The sequence below is a fragment of the Chinchilla lanigera genome, unplaced genomic scaffold (genome assembly GCF_000276665.1).
Source record: "Chinchilla lanigera isolate Chin_1 unplaced genomic scaffold, ChiLan1.0 scaffold00007, whole genome shotgun sequence".
Lineage (NCBI taxonomy): Eukaryota > Metazoa > Chordata > Mammalia > Rodentia > Chinchillidae > Chinchilla > Chinchilla lanigera.
In genome coordinates this window covers 30,153,760-30,176,461 of record NW_004955408.1, presented here as the reverse complement: position 1 = coordinate 30,176,461, position 22,702 = coordinate 30,153,760, and the positions used below count along the sequence as shown (strand labels likewise).

General features: G+C 40.3%; 1 protein-coding gene across 4 annotated transcripts in view; it reads right to left on the bottom strand.

Moving 5' to 3' along the window:
• Catsper3 (cation channel, sperm associated 3) overlaps positions 1–22,702 on the bottom strand; it is a 29,099-nt gene that overhangs the window by 3,373 nt on the left and 3,024 nt on the right. For all 4 annotated transcript variants that reach the window (XM_005376470.2, XM_013507175.1, XM_013507180.1 and 1 more), the window contains 2 exons: positions 5,263–5,502; positions 270–449 (listed from right to left, as the gene is read on the bottom strand). In XM_005376470.2, coding sequence (XP_005376527.1) covers positions 270–449; positions 5,263–5,502 — 420 coding nt within the window. The remainder of the gene's footprint in view (positions 1–269; positions 450–5,262; positions 5,503–22,702) is intronic.

The window sequence follows — 22,702 nt, the reverse complement described above, 5'->3', positions numbered from 1 at the left end:
TTTCACTTTTAACTTAATCCAAATGCACAAGTTTTTGACCGTGTGGTACACATGAGAATGGTCTAAAGATTAGAGAGAAAGATAAATCTCTCTCTAGGCCACTGGCCTCTGACTGGTGCTGGCCACCAACACCCAATTTCCTGGGGCCCAATTAAGTACATTAACATGGGTAAGGCCCCCCATGAGGCCAGGCGTGCCCACACGTTCATACCACCCTGGAAGTCCCTTCTGAATATCCCTGCCTTCACTGCTCTTCCCAAACACAGTACCGTGGCCAAGCTGAAGAGGGTGAAGAAAATCGTATCCAGGCTCCCCCAGCTCATGTCGACCCTGTCTAGAACTCCGAACAGGTAGAAGCCCAAGATGGCAAAGATGTACAACAGGATGAAGAAGAGGATGAGCACAGAGGCGACGGTGTACATGATCTGCGCCTCAGCGGCAAGGAGCGTCTGCAAGGCAGGAAGATGCAGCTGGGTCAGGGCACCCTGCTGGGTAGGCTCAGAGGACAGCTGCCCTTAGCATCTGGTGCCATGCCTGGCATGTGGTACATAAAAGTCAGTTGACTGAATCAACAAAGTAAATCAGAACTATGCCCAGATGGAGGGTTACATCAATCTAACAGTGGTTTACCACTGCTTAGCACCCATCCTCAGCTCCATGTAGGCAGCTGGACCACACCACCTCAAGTCTGGGTGGCATCCCTATCATCATCAGTAAGCGCTCTGGCTCTGTGGGTCACCCAGGATGTTCTGTCCCTGCTTCTCAGAGGAGGTCCAGCCCTGAATGCTCCTTGCCCCAGTGCAGGAGCACGGGAGCTACCCTGAGAGAGAATGGAGCGGGCAAGAGAACGATGGCTCCCCATTTCCCCTGGGCCCAACCTTCACAGGCAGGTCTTGTGATCTCAGTCTTCCCCATGACGCGGACAACTGTTCTGTCTCCCTCCATGTTACCCAGTCCGAGGGAGCGCAGTGCGCAGCTCCTCACTCATTCTCTGTGCCCTGGAGTCTAACATGCAGTAGAGGCTCCAAATATGTCCTCCTACCTAGAATGCTTTCACAGGCATACCTGTAGGGTAGGTAGGCATTATCAGTTTTGTAGGATGAGGGGTCAGAGGCTCAGAGGGGTAAACTGTCCTAGTCAGGGTTATACTTCGGAACAACGGCAGAGCTGGGACTAATTCCCAAGCCCTTTGCCCCATGTCACCCTCTCCAACCACTTGTGACTCTGAGTACAACAAAGCTTTCCTAGCTTAGCACTAAGAACGCAGGTACTTGGGTCTGTACATGAAGCAGTAAAATCTGGACAGTTTGGGGTACTCTGGGAGACAGAACAACCCCAAAGTACCAGGCTGCCTTCTGTGTGGACTGGTTTGACAGCTGCCAACAGGGGTGAGTGTATATTCACGCCACCTCCACTACTCTGGGGGAAGAAAATCAATCAACCTGCTTTCAGATTAATTCCAGAAGCTGAGATGTAAAAAAGCATGCCCTTCTCTCTGCTAGATAGGGACGGAAATTCTCTCCAAGGGCCTAGTCAAACTGAGGCAGTAAGCCCTCATGAGAAAAGCTGCACTGGGATACAGTCCACATTTCAGGTCTGCACAGGAAGAGTATAGGCCAAGGTTAGAGCCTGAAGCACATACAGAAAGGATTAGGGGAGGTTTTGCTAGGTCTCCCCAAGGCCAGCTCGTGGCAAGTGCTGCCTGAGGTAAGAGCTGAGCAGCCTTCAGAGTGGCAGTGGGAGAGAGGTCACACTGTCCTGCAGGACCCCAACAGATGTTTATGGTTCTCCAAGCACATCAAGCCAGGTTCTGTTAGTGCACAGTTCGGAAAGGTGCAGAAATCCGGTTCCAGGAATGACTGTCCAGAACTCCAGATGCTAGGTGTTCCTTCTCTAGGGAAATCCTGGCCCCAAGATCTACAGCCTGGCCCCAAGTAGATGCCTAGTTTTGAATTCCCAAATGCTTTGAAGAAGCAATTCCCAGCACCTAGTTCAGCTCTCTTGGTCTCTCCTTTACCCTGGGACATTCTGGGAATGGAAAAGGACTTCTAAACATGCCAAGGGGCCAGGGTCAGGTCTCTGAGGAAGCCCTCCTGAGCACCTCCTATGGAAAATGATGGAGCCCCAGAGGGAGGGGGCAGGGAGGTAGAGGAGGCTGGTGTTCACAGCCCAGCATTGAAGGCTGTGGCCAGGCTGCACACAGGTGAACAGGAGCAGTGTGGTCCCAGAACGCCCAGCGAACAGAACTTCTCTATGTGCAAAACAAAGTACTATTTCCTTTGAAATAGTAGGTTTCCTTTGAAAGAGCAGGTTTATTGCTATTAGTGGAAGGCAGGGTGTCATTGTCGTGAATCAGGGGTTAAGAACCAAGAAGGTACCAGAATGCCAGCTCTGGGCAATGTGATTGGAGCTCTGTTAGGGCTCCTTTCCACTTCAGTGAACACAAATCAGCACAGAGGTGTCAGGCTCCATCTTTGGCAGCTCTAGTCCCCCTTGTCCAGCAAGCAGGGCCAATGCACAGAGGGCATACAATCCGCTGGGGATCCAGGAGTCATGACACCCCAAAGGCTATAGGACAGGCACAGCCAGAGCAGCTGGTGATCCCCAGGGGACCACTTTGGGATACAAGGTTCTCCTTAGTGACAAGAAAACTCTGAGACCAAACCTGGGACACAAGTTTATGTACATATTGTATCTGCTTGCTCACAGCTCTGTGTCTACAAGGACCAAAGGCTAAGCAGAAGCTTGAAGTCACCAAGAAGGCCTGGCTTGCTCTGGGATACAGCTCTGAGATACCCAGGGCTGGCGGGATGGTCTCTCTCCGCCAGGCCTTCAGCTCCAGGCACCTTCTGGCTTTTGAATTCTGACCAGGCGACCACAATATAGCCAAGATTGGTACCCTCGGCAGGCAGTTAGCGTCCCCAGCCTCACGAGGTACCAAGCAGGGTCACTACACCTTCCTTCCAAGATGCCAAGATCCTTCCTGCCACCAATCCTTCCTGATTTTCTCCTTCTGAGCAGCTCTGGGCTCCCTCTCCCCTAGGCCAGAGGCCACTGCCCCTCTCCTCACATGACTCCCACAGGTGTCTGGCACCTTCATTCCATGGTGTCCTCTCTCCTGACCTCACCTGAGGGTATTTTCTTACCCGAGGAATCATGCCCCAGCAGCCTTCTCCAGAGAGGCTGCCAATCTTTCATTCACCTCAGATGGGGGGCCTCTGTCTTGGCCTTGGAGCCCCACCTTCGTGGGCAAAGTCCCTGCTTCTGAGCAGGGACAAACTTCCAGCTTTCCACTCCCTCTCCTGCCTTGAAATCTCCATCTCCAGGTTTGCCGCTTCCTTCCCCACCCTATCACGCTGTCACTCTGGTGCTTCAGCATCTCTGAGGATGACACCCCCTCTATCAGGCCGCTTCATCCCTACGCTTCCTCATCCTAGTGACCCCTGAGCGCTCCAGGGCCCAGCTCCCTCCTGCCTCATTCTGAGGTGCCCACTGCCTGCTGCTAACCCCCAGGGACATCTAGTCTTCTGTTCTGTCCATCTGCCTTGCTTTTGTCCCTACCGGACACCAACTCTGATCCCCAGCACCTCACACTCCCCTCTGCTCCTTCCAGGACACACTACAGGGTCCATCCCTCACCTACTAACAAGAGGTGCTGTGACTCGATGTGCCTCTGGAAGATGCCTCCCAGCTTCTAGTGCATTTCTGTTCCAGGACTCTCAGTAGCACAGGGTACCACTGCAGAAACCCAGGCAAAGCCTGGAAGCAGCAGGGACAGAAAGACACGGACAAGTAAGTAAGTATTTAGGAGGCTATGCAACAAGACTTGGACAAAAAGAATCAAAGAAGACCCCCAGACTTACAGCTTGATGACTGAATGTGAGTGAGGCACTCTTAGCCAAAGAGTGAAGGAGGAGCTGGGGTTGGGGATTTGCAGGTGGGAGTGGGGAGCCTGGGAAGTGTGTTGTTTTAGACACATATGTTTGAGGTACATGAGATGTCCAGCAGGCAGCCGAGTCTGAAAGTCACAGAGTCATATGTGAGTAGGTGGAGAGTCATGGAAGGTGGAAAACACTGCCCAGGTCCAGACCTCGTGGTACACACCTGTTATCCCAGCTGCTTGGGAGGTTGAGACAAGAACCATGAGTTCAAAGCCAGCCTGGGAAGCTTTGTGACAACTTGCCTCAAAATTTTTAAAGAAAACTTTTTTTCTTAGAAGGACTAGGAGCATAGTCTAAAGGCAGAGTGCTGGTCTACATGCATTAGGCCCTGGATTTAATCCCCAGCACACACACACACACACACACACACACACACACACACACACACACACACACCACTCAGAGAATACAGAAAAAGAGAGACCAGTGATGTGAGTACTAGAAATAGTCACTGGGTTTGGTGAGAGGGAGACTGTTGGCAACCTCAGGGAGAGTAGGTGCTCTGGAGGAGGGTGAGAAGCAGGACACCGTGAGAGACAGAATGTGGAAGGAAGTGCATGAGAGCAGGAAAGGAGTGGCTGGGGTATGCTGCAGCAGGAGTTAGGGGTTCTCGCACATTCCCAGGACTGGAGCTAGGGGCAAGAGCAACAGAATTTGTAACACACCCTGACTGGACAAACAGGCCAAGGCCCTTCCTGGAGAGCAGTGGTCAGGGGAAACACACTCTGTTCAGGACACATGCCTACGGGCGTGGCTGAGAGTGAGGGGTCAGATCTGAGGCTTGTCCTGGAGCATTCTGAGCCAAGGCAAGGCTGGTCATTCTGTAACCTCAGGAATCCAGAAAGATTTCTTGGTGGGGGCAGTGTTTCAGAGCCACCTTAAAATGAGGAAACTCACTTTGTTCCCACAGAAAGGAACAGCAGGCCATTAGCCACTCCGACAAGCAGTGAGTGGCCAAGGGTGTCTAAAAGCTGGAGACTTCTGGGCATGTAGTATAAGCAACCTGCATCATGAGACATCAATTATTCTGCAGTAGGGAGAGAAGAAAAGTCCAGATAGCCTCTGCCATCAGACACACCTTTCAAATTTCAACCTTGACACTTAACTGCTGAGTTACCTTGGGCCTCAATGTATTCATCTGTAAAATGGAGCTAACGTTTTTCTTACCATTGTTTTAAGATCGGTTGAGATAATACCAATATAGATCAACCTGTCACACAGTAGGATTCATTGCTATTAAGATAGCGTCAAATACTATTTCCTGGGCAGGTGTGGTTCATGGCCCTCCCTCCCAGTACCATGGCACTCCCAGGCCACTCACTCTGATGGCTTTGCTATAGGGGATAAGCTTGAGGATACGTAGGGACTGTAGGCCATCAGCAATGTTGAGGTAGCGGAAGTTTTTACCCTTGACCTCACGGAGCACATAGGGGATGAAGATAATGATGAGGATGACCATATCCAGCAGGTTATAGCCATCTTTCCAGTGGTTGATAGGATCCACATAGATCTTCATGAAGAATTCACAGGTGTAGATGGCCACAAAGACCACCTCTGAGATCTGCAGGAGTGGCAAGGTTTGGAGAGGTCAAACCAAAATGCAGAGCCTTGTAATCCTGCCGCCCCCCACCCCGATCCCCAATCAGATGTGGGCCAGAGTGGCTTCTAAGCTACTGTTATGGTTGGAACCCAAAATGTCCCCCAAAAGGCTTGTTGTGTTGAAAGCTTGGTTGCCAGCTGATGGGCTCTGAGGAAGCGACTGACTCACTAGGGCCCTAACTTAATTAAATAGACTAATCCACTGGTGAGTTCATTTGCTGAACAGGCTGTGAGAAGGCGGGGCCTAGCTGGAGGAGTCAGGTCACCAGAGGATGTATTTGAAGCATCTGTCTCTTTCTGGCCCCTTCTTCTCGGGTCTGTACCTGAGCAGATCTGCTTCCCTGTGTACTCCTCACCACGATGCTCTGCCTACAGGGCAATAGTAATCGTTCCAAGGGACCAGGAACTGTAACCTCTGAAACTGTGTGTCAAAATAAATCTGTCCTCCTTTCAACTGACTTTCTTAGGAATTTTGTTAAAGTGACAGAAATCTGACTTACACAGTCACTCAAGTGCAGAGAAACTGAGGCAGAGTTCCGGGTACACAGGGGCTCTCAGTGTGCCTGACTCCTTTCCCCTTCCGTGTCTTCCCTGCCTGTGACTCTAAATCTGGGGCGAAGCTTGAACCCAGGCTGGCTGAAAGAATGGCCACGCAGGCCCCAGCCAGTGTTCAACATGTTAGGCAACTTAAATATACTGTTTCCTGAGAAAAGATCCCAGGAGTTTCCTGGCTACCCTGGATACACAGACATTTTGGAATATACATGAAATATGTAAATATCGACTTATATTCAATCTATTTAATCATACATACTCAAATCAGTTAACTAAAGTTATCTGTTTCTGAAAACTATTCTGCTCACTTTTTTCATTTTTATATTATTTGACCAGTCTTCTTCAAATTCTTCTCACCCATGTATAACCTCAATGGCTTTGTTGTTATCAACAGGTCCTTTTTGAGGCAATAAGTTTTTCACCATCTAATTTTTGCAGTGCTTCTTTTCATTAGTACATTTTTGCATTCCATAATGATTTCATTCCTCATAGGGAGCTGGTACACGTACAAAACAGCTCTCAGTTCTGTTACCATCCCCCTTCCCTCCCTCTCTCCCCCTCCATCTCTTGATCCCCTTCCCTTTTGCAAAAAGATCTACCTCCCTGTGTCCTATTATCTTTTATTTTACTATTTACATTTTGAGTTTCTCAAAAAGCAGCTATTCTTGCCTACATCTTGCCCAAAATCACAGAATCCATGTGATATTTAAGCTAGTGTGTCTGATTTATTTCACTTCACATTATGGTCTCAAGGTACATCCATTTTCCTACAGATAGCTCAAGTTTATCCTTATGGGGCTGGCGATATAGCTCAGTGGCACAAGTGCCTGCCTGGCAAGTGCAAGGTCCTGAGTTTGATTCCTGGTACAAAAAAAAAAAGTCTATCCTTCCTTATGGCAGAGTGGTACTCCACTGTGTATAAATGCCACATTTTCTTGTTTGGGTGGTTTTTTGTTTTTTGTTTTTTCCGGTACCGGGAATCGAACTCACGACGTTGGGCTTGCCAGGCAGACGCTATGCTGCCGAGCTAAATCCCCAGCCCCCACTGTGCCACATTTTCTTTAACCATCCCTCTGTTGATGGACTGTAGGGTGCTACCAACATGTAGCTGTTATGAATTGTGCTGCTATAAATATGGTCATGCATGTATCAATGTAACATGACATCTTCAACTTTTTCAGGAAGACACCTAGAAAGGGAATAGCTGGCTCAAATGGAATTTCTAGTTTCAGTTTTTTGAAGAATCTCCATACTGATTTCCATCATGGTTACATTAGTTTACTAGCAGTATAGAAGTGTTTCCTCCTCCCCTGCACCACACACACACAGCCTTTCCAGCATTTGTTGTTATTTAATTTCTTCATGATGGACATTCTTTCTGGGATAAGATGAATCTCAGTATTGTTTTAATTTGCACTTCTCTAATTGCCAGTGATGTTGAGCGCTTCTTCATGTATTTATTGGTCATTTGTTCTTCTGTGAAGTGTTTATTCATTTCACTTGCCCATTTTTTAATGGGTCTTTTATTTTGGAGGGTCTAATTTTTGGAGTTCTATATACATTCTAGATGAGTCCTCTGAGACTACATTCCATAGGTTGTTTTTCCATTCTGTTGGTTATTTCTTTTGCTGTTTAGATGTTTTTTTAATTTGATATGACCTCAATTGCTGAGTCTCAGAACTATTTCCTGGGCAAATGGTGTTCTATTGAGAAAGTCCTTGCCTACATCTATGTCTTCAAGAGTTCTCCTATTTTGTCTTCCACCAGGTTAAGTGTTTCTAGCTTAATGTTTAGTTATTTGATCCGTTTTGATTTTAGCTTAGTACCTGTTGAGAGATAATGGGCCTGGATTCAACCTTCTGCATATGGACAGCCAGTTTTCCCAGCACCATTTGTTTAAAGAGGCAATCTTTCCTCAAGTGTGTTTTTCCCCCTTTATCAAAGATAATCACGGAATGTACTTGGGATTGTTTCCACATCCTCTGTTCTGTTCCACTGATCCTCATGTCTATTTTGTGCCAGTAGCATGCTGTTTTTATCACTGTGGCTTGGTAATATAACTTCAAGTCCAGGATAGTGATGCCTCCCATTTTGTTAGTTTTACTCAGGATTCCTTTTACTATTCTGAGTCTCTTCTGGCTCCATATGAACTTTAGAACTGTTTTCTCCAGTCCTGTGAGGAATGTTGTTGGAATTTTTTATTAGGATTTTGTTAAATCTGTATATCAATTTTGGAAGTTTGGCCATTTTGACTAAATTGGGTCTGCCTATTCAGGAACGAGGGCTATCTTTATATTTTCTGATGTCCTCTTCACTTTCATTTTATGACGTACTGTAGTTTTCATTGCAGAGGTCTTTCACTTCCTTAGGTTAATTCTTACATACTTAATTTTCTGTGGCGCTATTGTTTTTTTGTTTGTTTTTTTTTAATTTTAAAGATAAAAGGAGGGAAACATTAACAGACATACAACATTTTACAACATATCACAAGCACAGTACAGACAATACAGAGTTACAAAGTGGTAGGGAATTACTGTGGCACTATTGTGAATGGTATTTTTTGTAAGTTCTTTCTCAGTGGATTCATTATTAGTATATGGGAATGCTGTTGGGTTTTTTGTGTTGATTTTGTTTTCTGCTACATTACTGAATTTGGTTATTAATTCTAGGAGTCCTTTGGAGGAATTTTTGGGATCTCCTATATAGAAGAGTATGTCTTTTGCAAATAATAACAATTTGACATCTCCTTATACATTTCCTTTTTATTTCCTTTTCTTGCCTAATTGCTCTTGCTAATGTTTCACATACTATTTTGAACATAACTAGCAATAATGGACATCTTTTCTTGCAACTGATTATAGTAATATGATGTTGGCATTGGGTTTGTCATAAATGGCTTTTTACCACATTGAGATAAAGTTTTAGTACCTGTTTTCTTCAGTGTTTTTATGAAAGGATGTGGATTTTGACAAAGACCTTTTCTGCATTTATTGAGATGATCATGTGATTTTTGTCCTTCTGTTTATGTGATGTATTTATTGATATGTGTATGTTCAACCATCCTTGCATCCCTGGGATGAAACCTACTTGGTTATGATGTATAGTGGCATGGTTCATTGATGATTCATTGTGTTCCATTTGCCAGTATCTTGTTCAGGAATTTTGTGTCTATATTCACTAAAGTGATTGGTCCATTGTTCTCTTGTTTGATTGGATCTCTGCCTGGTTTTGGAATAAGGTTAAAGATATGTTGCAGGCATGACTTTAGGAGTATACCTTCCCTTTCAATTTCCTTAAAAAAGCTTGAAGAGTTAGAAGTTCAGGAGGTAGAACTTCCTGAACATTTTGTAGAATTAAGCTGTGATACTGTGCAGACCTAAACTTTTCTTGGTAGATTTATTACTGCTTCAATTTCACTGCCTGTTATTGGATTATTCACGGTTTTTAAATCTTCTTGGTTCAATTTTGGTAATTCATATGTATCTAGGGATCTATGGATTTCTTCTGAAGTCTCCAATTTATTGTCATACGGGTTTGAGAAATAATTATTTTTTATTTTGGCAGTATCCATTGTAATTTTACCTTTTTCATTTCTAAGTGCATTGATTTGGGATTCTCTCTCCTTCCCTCCCTCCCTCTACCTTCTGTGGGTTGTCTGTTTTGTTAGATTATCTCAGGGTTTGTCTATTATTTATTTATTTATTTATTTATTTTGCAGAACCAACTCTTCAGAGTCATTCTTTGTATTTTTTTAGTCTCTTTCTTCGATTTCTGCTCTGATCTTTATAATTTCTTTCCATGTACTAGCTTTGGGTTTGAGTTATTCTTGTGTTTCTAAGACCTTGAGGTGCATCATTAAGTTGCTTATTTGGGCTTTCTCTATTTTGTGATGTGGGCATTCACAGCTATAAGCGTCCTCTTAGGACTGTTTTCATCATGTCCCATAAGTTCAGGCATGTTGTACTAGCTTCAGCATTTAGTTCTAGAAACTGTCTTATTTTTTTCCTTGATTTCTTCTATAAGCCATTTTCTAGTTAAGTGTGTATTGTTTAGTTTGCATGCATTTGCATAATCTCTGTGGGTTTTTTGTCATTGAATTCTAACTTGAGTTTTCTATGTTCTAATAATATGCATGGTAAATTTTCAATTCTTTTATATTTACTTACGGTTGATTAATTGGCTAGTTTGTGGTTTATTTTGGAGAAAATTCCATATGCAGCTGAAAATGTGTATTCTGTTGTTGGATGGAACACTGTACATAGATCTATTAAGCCCATTTGTTCAAAGGTTTTGCTCAACTCTGACATTTCTTTGTTAATTGTTTTGTCTAGCTGATCTGTCTATTTGTGCTAGTGGGGTACTGAGGCACCACACTATAACTGTGTTTATGTTTATCTGATCTTTTATGTTCAGTAGTGCTTGTTTTATGAAGTTGGGTGGATCATTTTTGGCATATACATGCTAATAATTGTTACCTCTTCCTGTTGAATTGTTCCCTTAACCAATGTATGGTGACCTTCTTTGCCTCTTTTGATCAGTTTTGTCTAAAGTCCACTTTGTCTGAATAAAAGGTAGCTACACTTCCTTTTTTTCAAGTTCCTGTTGTGTGGAATATTGTTTTCCATCCTTTGGTATTTAGTATACAAGTTTACTTGGAAGTTAAATATATTTCTTGTATACAGCATACCACTGGATTCTGTTTCTTGATCAATTCTCTCAGTCTGTCTCTTTCGATTAGAGAATTGAGATCATTCACATTGAGAGTTATTACTGGCAGATATTGACTTATTTCTATCATTGCCTTATTTTCCTGTTATTAATTGCCTATCTTTCCCTTCTGTTTAACTGCTCAACCTGTCTGGTGTATTTATTCTATTAGACCTTTTTGTGATGGTTAACTCTACTGTCTCTTTCTAGGGTATACTTGAGAAATTTTTGGACTGCTGGTTTGGTGGTCATGAATTTCTTGTTGTGTTTTGTTTGGTTGTTTTTTTTGCTTTTTGAGACAGAGTGTCACTATGTAACCCAGGCTGGCTTTGAACTCACAGTAATCTTCCTGCCTCAGCCTCCTGAGAATTGGGATTAAAGGCATGTGCCACCACATCTGGCATGAATTTCCTTAGGTGCTCTTTATCATGAAAGTGTTTTATTTCTCCATCAATTTTTTTTTGACACAGAATCTTGTTACGTAGCTTAGGCTTACCTCCTACTATGCAGGAGGGGCAGCTCTGACCTGTAGACTCATGGTGACTACTAGTGACCCCAGAGGCCTGCACAGAGAAATGCACCAGTGGAATGGAGTAGTAGATGCAGTGGACTGCAGTGGTTGGTGAGTTATTTGGGTTCAGACATCTCCCACGAGAGGGCAACTGGCTGGTAGCCATCTTAGAGAGAGGTCAACTGAGCTTGGAACTCAGAGAAGCAACAGGCTGGCTCCAATTAGCAGCTCCCAGTGTCAGGGTGAGGTGCAACTGAGTTCAAGTGGGTAGATCATTAAGGAGCTCAGTTCAAGCTGGCAGGAGGCACATGGAGTGTTGCAAGCGAAACAAAGTGGATTCCAGTCTCACCACAGCCTGAATTTTAGTGGAACTACAGATACAGCCTTGCTGGGATTATTCACTACCCCTCCATAAATCTACAGCTAGCTTGCTGGGATTAATAAACACAGATCTGGCCTCTGTCTGCCCACTCTGTCTACCAGTGATATCAGAGACATACCTTAAAGTAGACTTTTTTCTTCTTGACTATTTGTTCTTGTTTTTATATGCATAGGAACATTATTTCTAGTTTTTCTTGTTATTGTTGTTCTGTTCTGTTTTTGTTTTTTATTTCTTCCTTCTCTCTTCCCCTCCTATCTTATTCACAAGTTTTTGAAAGTTTGCATAATCTTCCTTTGTCCTCCATCTTGCTTCTAATCTCCTCTTCTATTTTGCTATTTTTCCCCTTTTAAATTTTCTAAGGGTAAAATTACCATATTGAAGGCATATTTATGGTATACAATTTTCTGGTTTATTTTAGATTTTGTTATATAACCACAAACATAGTTTATATGAGTAAAGATGGGAAATTAAATACTATTAAAGTTTGTCATTTTCAAGTTTATATTTAATGCTATTGTTATCACTGACTGTACCACTTTAGGTGACATAATTGTTCTAACCAATTGTTCTTCCTGGTATTCCAAGACTGAGATTGCCTAAGGGTCGTAAACAATACTATAGGCCAGTGCCAAACAAGCGGAGACTAGGCCAAGTAGGCAGCAACTTCTCATCCCCCATAAATTAAAGAGATAGGATCTTGCAACAGACTCAAAACCCAAAAGCCAGCGATACCTGGAAGACATCTCTCAGAAGCAGTCATTTCCTAAGTATTCTGCCCTAAGCAATATGCAAGTATCAACCCAGGAATTGAACCTTTACAAATTAGAAAATAAGAAAACACTTAAGCAAGATGCAACCCTAGATTTACAGCTCACCAAATGCAAACCCAGCGGCAATGAGGTGGAACAATCCAAAAGCCACCAACCTGCACTCTCTACAGTGGTAAGAGTGGAAGTAACAAAGCAAATCAATGAGGCTCTAGAAAAAAATCAAGTCAGAAATAATTTCTCGAATACCTACAGACATCGTGTAGTTTTTGAACGTTTGCATAATCTTTCTTTGTCTTCCCATCTTGCTTCTAATCTCTCTTCTATTTTGCTAATTTGCATTATGAAAGACATGGTTAGTGACTCTAAAGCAGATACAGATAAAAAAAGAGGAGCTCAAAAAATGGTAGAAACCGTGAACACCCAACATAGTAAAGAAATAGAATCCATGAAACAAATTCAAACAGATTTCAGAAATTAAAAATTCCATTGAAATGGTAAGCTGCAAAATGAGCCAATGGGAGGACAGAATGTCAGATATAGAAGATAGAATTGTGGTTAGCAATGATCAGAAGAAAGATTTCTTAAAAATAGCAGGGGACCATGAACAATCACTCCAACAGCTGCTAGATGATGCAAAGAAGAATAACATAAATTGATCAGAATCAATGAAAAAGCAAGAGATAGCACAAGCAACATAAAAAAATTGGTCACAGAAGTAATGGCAGAAAACTTGCCAAGCAGGAAGAAAAATTTCACATACAGAGAAGTGAGGCATGTAGAACTTCAATTAGTTATGCTCAAAAAAATCTACACCAAGGCATGTAATAGTCAAGAGTCCAGAAATTCAATACAAGAATTGAATATTAAAAGCTGTTAGAGAAAAAGAAAAAATCACTTATAGGAAAGCTCATAAAAATCACAGCACACTTTTCAACACAAACTCTCAAGTCAAGGAGAGCTTAGAGTGAAATATTTCAAATCTTAAAAGAAAACAATCTCCAAGCTGGGCATGGTGGCACACAACTGTAATCCCAGCACTCAAGAGGCCAAGGCAGGAAGGTTGCCATGACTTCAAGGCCACCCTGGGCTACATAGTGAGTTCAAGACCAGTGTGAACTACATAGTGAGACCTTGTCTCAAAACAAAACAGAACAAGAAAACAACCTCCAACCAAAACTGATGTACCCTGTAAAACTATCTTTCAAAATTGATGGAGAAACAACATGCCGTGACAAAGAATACTTCAAGAAATTCATGACTGCTGAACCAGCATCCCAAAATATTCTGAACAATATTCTAAATAGAGATAATGAAGACTACAACTCCATGAACTCCAAAAGAATGAATCCACCAGGCAAGACAAGCAATTAAACAGAGGGAAAGGAAAAAGGGAACCAATAACAGGAAGATAACAAGACAAGGATAAGTCAATACCTATCAGTTATAACCATCAATGTAAATAGCCTCAATTCACCAATCAAAAGAAACAGATTGGCAGAATGGATCAAGAAATAAGATCCTACAGCATGCTGCATAGAAGAAACACATTTAACACAAAATAAAATTCACAGCCTGAAAGGTAAAGGATGAAAAACAGTACTCCATGTAACAGGAACTCATAAAAAACCAGAGATAGCTATTCTATTTGCAGACAAAGTGGATTTCAAGCCAACACTGATCAGAAGAAACAAAGAAGGTCACTATATACTTGCTAAGGAAACAATAAGAGAAAGAGATAACAATCATAAATATATATGCACCAAATACCAGTGTACTCAACTATATAAGACAAATATTAATAGACATGAAAAATCACTCAAGCAGTAATACAATGACAATTGGGGACCTCAGTATCACAAAGAGACAGATCAACAGACAAAAAATAAATAAAAAAATCAGAACTCAACAAAACTTTCAAATAAATACTTAGTAGATGTCTACAGAGTGTTTCATCCAACAACATCAGAACACATATTCTTCCCAGCTACACATAGGACATTCTGCAAAACAGACCACATATTAGTTTATTAAACACACTTGAGTAAATGCAAAGGAATTGAAATTATCCTATGCATATTATCAGAACACAGTGCAATGTGACTGGAAATCAATGGCAAAAGAAATCACAAAAACTTTATAAACACATGGAAATTAAATAACATTCTCCTGAACAAACAATGGGACACAGATGAAATTGAACAAGAAATTACATAATTTCTCCAATTAAATAATAATGCTAATGAAACATATTAGAACTTACAGGACACAATGAAAGGAGTCCTAGGAGGGAAATTTATAGCACTGAATTCCCACATCAAAATAATATACATTCTGTTCCAAAACATGTGGAACTTTCTCCATATAGACCACATGTTAGATCATAGAACATGCTTAACTAAGTGCAAAGGAATTGGAATTATCCTATGCATATTACCAGATCATAGTCCAATAAAACTGGAAATCAGTGACAAAGAAATCACAAACACTACATGAATACATGAAAATTAAATAACACACTCCTGAACAAGCAATGGGACACAGATGAAATTACAAGGTGGCCCATACCTGTGATCCCAGAAACTGGGAGGCTGAGGCAGGAGGATCACTGTGAGTTTGAGGAAAGCCTGGGCTACATAAGCAAGTTCAAGGTCAGTCTGCACTACATAGTGAGATCCTGTCTTAAAAAAAAAAAATGATATTAGACAGTTTCTACAACTAAGCAATAACGCCAATGCAACATTCTGGAAATTATGGGATGCAATGATAGCAGTCCTAGGAGGGAAATTTATAGTGTTGAATTCCCACATCAGAGAAACAGAACAAACTAAAATGATCTAATGTTGAATCTCAAGCTTCTAGAAAAAGAAGAGCAAGTTGAACTGAAAGCTCATATGAGGGAGGAAATTATAAAGATCAGAGCTGAAATTAAGGCAATTGAGACCAAGAAAACAATAAAAAGAATCAATGAATGGAAGAGTTGGTTCTTTTTAAGATTAAATAAAATAGACAAACCCTTAGTCCACTTTATTAAAAAAAAGGAAAGAAAATACTTAAATCCATGCAATTAGGAATGAAAAGGGCAAAATTACAACAGACTGCAGAAAACTACATCAATACCTACTCTTAGGGGAAAGCACAGGAGAAATGAGCAGATTCCCACATACACAGGAATTACCAAGACCAAATCAAGAAGATCAAAAAATGCTAAATAACCAAATATCAGTCAATAGAATTAAAGACTTAAAAAAACTACCAAGAAATGCCCAGGTCCTGAAAGATTCACTGCTGAATTCTACAAGAACTTTAGAGAAGATCTAATGCCATTACTCCTTAAGCTCTTCAGTGAAATTGAAAGGGAAGCAATACTCCCAAACTCATTCCCAGAAGCAAGCATTACAATGGTACTCAAACCAGAGAAGGATCCAACCATAAAAAGAACTACAGGCCAATCTCCTTAATGAACACAAATGCAAAAGTCCTCAACAAGATACTGGCCAACAGGATGCAGCAAAGCATCAAGAAGATTATATACCATGACCAAATAGGTTTCATCCCAGGGATGCAGAGGCAGTTCAACACATGCAAATCAATAAATGTAATAAACCACATTAACAGAACCAAAGACAAAAACCATATGATCATCTCAACAGACATAGAGAAAACATCTGACATAGTCCAACATTATCATTTTTATTCATGATAAAAATCCCACAGAAAATTGGAATAGAAAGTCTTTACCTGAACCTGATAAAAGCCATTCATGACAAACTCATAGCTAACATTATTCTTAATGGTCAGAAACTAAAATCAGTTTAAATCAAACTAAAATCACTCTAAAGTCAGGCACAAGACAAGGATATCCATTATCACCACTCCAGTTCATTAGAGTTCTGGAAGTGTAAGCCAAAGCAATCTGAGAAGAGAAAGAAATAAAAGGAATAAGGATAGGAAAGGAAAAAGTTAAATTATCATTATTTGTGGATGACATGATTCTATACATAAGGACACCAAAAACTCCCACAGAGACTCCTAGAATTAATAACCAAATTCAGCAGTACAGCAGGACACAAAGTGAACACTCAAAAGTCAATAGTGTTCCCGGTACCGGAGAAAAACCAAAAAAAAAAGTCAATAGCATTTCTGCACATGAATAACAGACTCACTGAGAGAGAAATTAGGGGAACCAAATCTTTCACAGTAGCATCAAGAAAAATTAAGTACTTAGGAATAAATCTGATGAAGGAAGTAAAAGACCTTTACATTGAAAACTACAGCACAAACAAAGTGGTAGGAAATTAACAATGCTTGTTGTATTACATATTGATATCTTCAAAGTGGTTTCTTATGGAAACAGATAGAGACATGCAATATTGATCAATCAAGGACTCATTGACAAACTCTGTATTGTCTGTACTGTTCTTTTGCTATTTTGTAAAAGGTTGTCTGTCTGTTAATGTTTTCCTCCTTTTATTTTTAATATAAAAGAAATCTAATGAGTTCTGGGAGAAAAAAAAGAAAACTACAGCACTCTGAGAAGGGAGATGGAAGAGGATATCAGAAAAGGAAAAGATATCTCTTATTCTTGGATAGGCAGACCAACAGAGTGAAATGGACATACTTCCAAAACTGTTGTATGGATTTAATGAAATCCCAATCAAAATTCCAACAGCATACTTCACAGAACTAGAGAAAACAATCCTAAAATTCATATGGAACCAGAAGAGACCTAGAATAGCAAAAGCAATTCTGGGCAACAAAAGCAAGGCAAGGAGCATCACAATCCTACACCTGAAGTTATACTACAAAGCTACCATGATAAACACACCAGGTGCTGGCAAAACAAACACACACACAAACAAACAAACAGGCACAAGGATCAAGGGAACCGAATAGAAGATGCACAAACATCTCTAAGCACACCCAGTTACCTTATCTTTCACAAAGAGCCAAACAACCTCACTGGAAGAAAGAGATCCTCTTTAATGAATGGTTCTAGGAAACTGGCTTTGCACATGCCAAAAATTCAAGCTAGACCCAAATCTCTCATCATGCACTAAACTAATATTGAAATGGATTAAATATCTAAATATCAAAACAGAAACGCTTAACCTGCTGGAATACAGAATAAGTAAATCTCTGAAAGATATAGGTGTAGGCAAAGAATTTATGAACAAGCTCTGATTGTACAAGAAATACTAAAAAGAATTACCAGGGATTTAACTCAGTGGCACAGCACCTGCCTGGCAAGTGTGAGGTTCTGAGTTCAATTCCAAGTATCAAAAATGAAGAAGAAAAAGAAAAACAAACAAAAGAAGAAGAAAGAAAGAAAGAGAGAGAGAGAGAGAAAGAAAGAAAGAAAGAAAGAAAGAAAGAAAGAAAGAAAGAAAGAAAGAAAGAAAAAGAAAGAGAAAAAGAAGAAAAAGAAAGAAGGAAGGAAGGAAGAAAGGAAGGAAGGAAGGAAGCAGGGATCAACAACTGGGAGCACATCATATTAAAAAGCTTTTGTACAGCAAAAGAAACCACAAAACAAGTGAAGAGACAACCCACAGATTGGGAAAAAATTTTCTGAGCTACTCTTTAGACAAAGAACTAATATCTAGAATATATAAAGAACTCCAGAAATATCAAGCCTCCCAAATTTAAAGGCCCAACCCAAAAATGGGCATCTGAAATTAATAGGCATTTCTCAGATAGATAATACAAACAGCAAATAAATATATAAAATAATGTTCCATATCACTGGTTATTTAAGAAATGAAAGTGATTCCACCTCACTCCAGAAAGAATGGAAATCAACCAGTAACAAAGGCTAGCAAGGCTGTGGGACAAAGGAACATTTTGCCATTGCTGGTGGGAGTGTAAACTGGTACAACCATTATGGAAGTCAATGTGGAAATGCCTCAAAAATCTAAAACTAGAGGTTCCATTTGACCCAAGTGTTTCCCTCCTGAGTATCTTCCCAAAAGAATTAAAAGCATCATACCACAGTGGCATGTTTATCACACCCATATTTATAGCAGCACAATTTGTGATAGTTAAATGTCAGAAGAGCCTATAGGCCCATCAACAGATAATGAAAAAAGAATAAAGAAAATATGGTATTTATATGCAATGGAGAACTACTGTGCCATAAAGGATAAACTTTCACCATTTCTAGGAAATTGGACGCACCTTGAGACCATAATGTAAGTGAAATAAATCAGACACACATGTTTAAATATTGCATTGTTTCTCTTGTCTGAGAAACCCATGAGGCAAACAAGGAGTATAATGGATGCTAGTATTGGTGCATGGGTGGTTCCATGGTAGAATTCTCCCCTGCCGTAATGATAATAGTTATCTTGAAGAATGAAGAACATGTTCAAATGGTAAGGTGAACAAGGGAGGGGGGAGAAGGAAGGTAAAAGAAAAAGAGAAAAGAAGGAAAATATGGAAACAAAGCTTTTGTAAATGAGGAGAGAAAGAAGGATGAAAGAGAGGGTTGGGGAGTGGGAAAAAAAGGAAAAAGCTTGACAAAGTACTAACTTCTTGTTTTCTTCATTTTCTCTATTGTTCCTCTATTTTGCTTATCCTATTCTAATTTATTTCCTTATTTCTGCTAGTTTAAGGTCTAGTTTGTCTTCTTTTTCAAATTCCTTAATGTATAAAGTTAGGTCATTGATTTGAGATATTTATTTATTTATTTATTTATTTATTTAGGAGGCAGGGTCTGCTATGGTTTGTGTCTTGATGTCCCCTCAAAGCCTCATGCAGTTTTAGATGGGGCTTTTTCAGAACTGACTGAATCTAGATTGTGTGGTTGATTCATAATGCAATGCTAGGCTTAAGGGCAGGTGACTGCTTGATCAATCCACTGACTGGATGGGCACCATTATAATTCCAGCAAACAATACAATATAAGGGACAGAAAGAGGATTGTCTATCCCCCATTGTTGCTTTTTCTGTTCTCTGCCACCGTGAACGGTTGCCCCTCTGTCATGTGCCACCCTGCCTTGCAGCCAGTGGATTATGGAATGAAACCTCTACAAACTGAGCTAAATAAACCTTTCTGCCTTTCACTTTGGGTGGTGGGTATTTCATCTCAGCAATGAGAAAAATAACTAAGACAGAATTTGGTATCAGGAGTGTTGTCATTGCCATGACCATTCCTAACCACGTGGTTCAGAAGCCACACTGCCTTGGAGTCCGTGGAGTATGGACTGAAATCTCTTTTTTTTTTTTTTTTTTTTGGTTTTTTTCTCCGGTACCAGGAACCAAACTCACGACCTTGCGCTTGCCAGGCAGGCGCTTTTGCCACTGAGCTAAATCCCCAGCCCCTGGACTGAAATCTCTACACACTGAGCTAAATAAACGTTCCTCCTTTAACTTTGGGTGTCAGGTATTTTGTTTCAGCAATGAGGAAAGTAACTAAGACAGGGTCTCACTATTTAGTTCAGACTGACCTTGAACTCATTATGTACCCCAGGTGGCCTCAAACTCATAGCACGCCTACCTTAGTCCCCCAAAGGTCTAAAATAAGTTTCTTGTAGACAGGACACACTTGGTTTTTAAAATCCACCCTCTCAGTCTCTGCCTTTTCATTGGAGAGTTCAGCTCACATTTAATTATCAAAAATTTTGCTTTGTTTTCTATACGTCATATATTCTTCTTTTAGTGGGGGCTGGTTTTTGTTGTTGTTGTTATTTTTGCTTTTGCTTTTGTTTTTTGTACTGGGAACCAAATTCAGGGCCCAGGCACTGTACCCACTGAGCTACAGCCATGGCCCTGCTCTTTATGTTTTAATTAATCTTTTTGTAGGGTATCATTTTTATTCCTTCTGATTTCCTTTCTATAGAGGCTGGAGTTGTTTTTTGTCTCTGCCATACTGGATATTGAACCCAAGGACTTTACACTGAGCTACAGTCCCAGCCATTCATATATTTTATTTTGAAACAGGGTCTTGCTAAGTCACTAAATTATCCAGACTGGGCTCAAGCTTGTAATTCTCTCAATTCGGCCTCCCAGAGTGTGAGGATTACAGATGTGCACAACCATACCTAGCTAGTTTTTGGTTACTTCTTATTGGTCATCTTTGGGATTACAATTGATCTGTTAAACAGTCTATTCTTAAGTTAATACAACCTAGTTTCACTAATAACAATTCAATTCTGCTCCTATACAGCTCTCCCTTGCTGTTTATGTTTTGTTGTCATAAGCCTCAACTTTATACATCATGTGCCCATAATGTATACACTGGTATTTTAAATCATATAAAAATTACAAACGAAGCCAGGCATGATGGCTCACATCTGTAATCCCAGCACTCAGGAGGCTGAGACAGGAGGATTGCTTTGAGTTTGAAGCCAGCCTTGGCCACAAAGTGAGTTCAAGGCCAACCTGAAGTGCACAGCAAAACCCTGTCTCAAAAAGACAAAAAAATTACAAATGAAATATGCAATATTGGCCTCTGCGTTTATCTGTATATTTTCCTTAATCAGTGTTATTTCTTCATAAGGTTTCAAATTACTCCCTTATTTTACTTCTACTTAAGACTACCTTTAGCATTTCTTTTACTGCAGGTCTATTAGTAACAACCTCTATAATTCTGTTTATTTGAAATGTCTGAATTTCTTGCCTTAGACTTGCAATCAGTTATTTCTCTACGTTCTTGTTTCTTTAGTAAGAAATAGTACTTCAGCATCACGTCATGGGCACTAAGAATGCCTAATTTCTGACTTGGTCAATGTCCTAGGGCATTCAATGGATAGAATAAAATACCTTAGTAGTTTACGGTGACACTTCCAATCCAAATGTGGAACTATAGGGTTTTAACTTTGTCTATAAATCTGCCTCTCCTTTCTTCCATGAGTGTCCTGGTTCTCACGAACACAGGAAACAGAAATAAACTATCCTGGGCTTGGAATGTAGCTGTCATAGAGTGCTTGGTTAGCACACATGAGGCCCTGAGTTCAATCGCCCTCACTAAGGTGGTGGGGGAAAAAGGAACAATTGCATCATTATCAAAACACTCAGGTGCTTTATCCTAAGTTGCCCATACAGCAGTCCCAAAGTAACACTACTAATAGTTTCACCAATTTGATTACTAAAATGATTTTAAATTTTTGCATTGGGCCAGGGATATAGTTCAACAGCACAGCACCTGCCTGGCAAGTGCAAGGTTCTGAGTTCAATCTCCAGTGTGGGGTGGAGGATTATATATATATATTTGCATTGCCTTTCCCCATTGTCTTTCATTTTTCAGTCATACCATAATATCTCCATGGTCAGAAGATACATTTATATTTTTCCCTGTTCTGCCACTAATTAGCATTAGTTCTACAAACAACCATGTATTTAATGCTCATCACCAGAAGCATTAATATTGATGTTTCTCTAGTCATTTTGGTGAGCTGCCACCTAATTTTTATTAGATTCCTACAGAGGGGGCTCATGGGAAAAATATTCCTCAAATATTTGTATGTCAGTGACTGTTTTTGCCCTTCATACCTAAAGGTCAGTTTTGCTAGTCTAAAATTCATGTTCCCATTTTCCTTGCTGAAGTATATTAACTGTATTCCTCCATTGTCTTTTGGCAGAAAGCATTACAATAGTAAAGTGCAATGATAATTTTCTGCTGCTTATAAGCTAAATTGCTTAGATATTTACAGTTTCCTCTACTCTTTTTCCATTAAAGTCCAACAGTTTTACTAGGATGTTTTGGTATTGGTATTCTAGGTCCATATTTTCAGATAGACAGTGTATACTTTCAACATATAGTTTCATAGTGTTTGTTCTGCTCCTTTGCTTTGTTTCAAATCCAGAGCTCCTATTATTATTACACTGGATCTTTTATTTTTGCCATTAACAATGTTCACCCTTTTCATCCTTCATTTCTTATAATAAAAAAAAATCTCCTCCATTTAGTCCTACATTTTATCCTACATTTATTGCTCTTAAACTATTTGCTGTTGCATTTAGTTGTTCTTAGTCTACTTTAGTCTTCATTTTTAAAGTGATTTTTCTTTGATTTGTAATTTTTTCATAAGATTTATCACCTAATTTTTTTAGCTTTTAACTTGATTATTTTCTTAAATATTTACCTCATTAAATCACATGCTACAGTTTCATCTGTTTGCAGTAGGCTTTCATTATCTATAGGGAGAAGATTCTTCACCTGCTTTTTGTTTTGTTTTTTCTTTTTTTCTTTATCTTTTCTTCACCAGCTTTTTTTTTTTTTTTTTTTTTTTTTTTTTTTTTT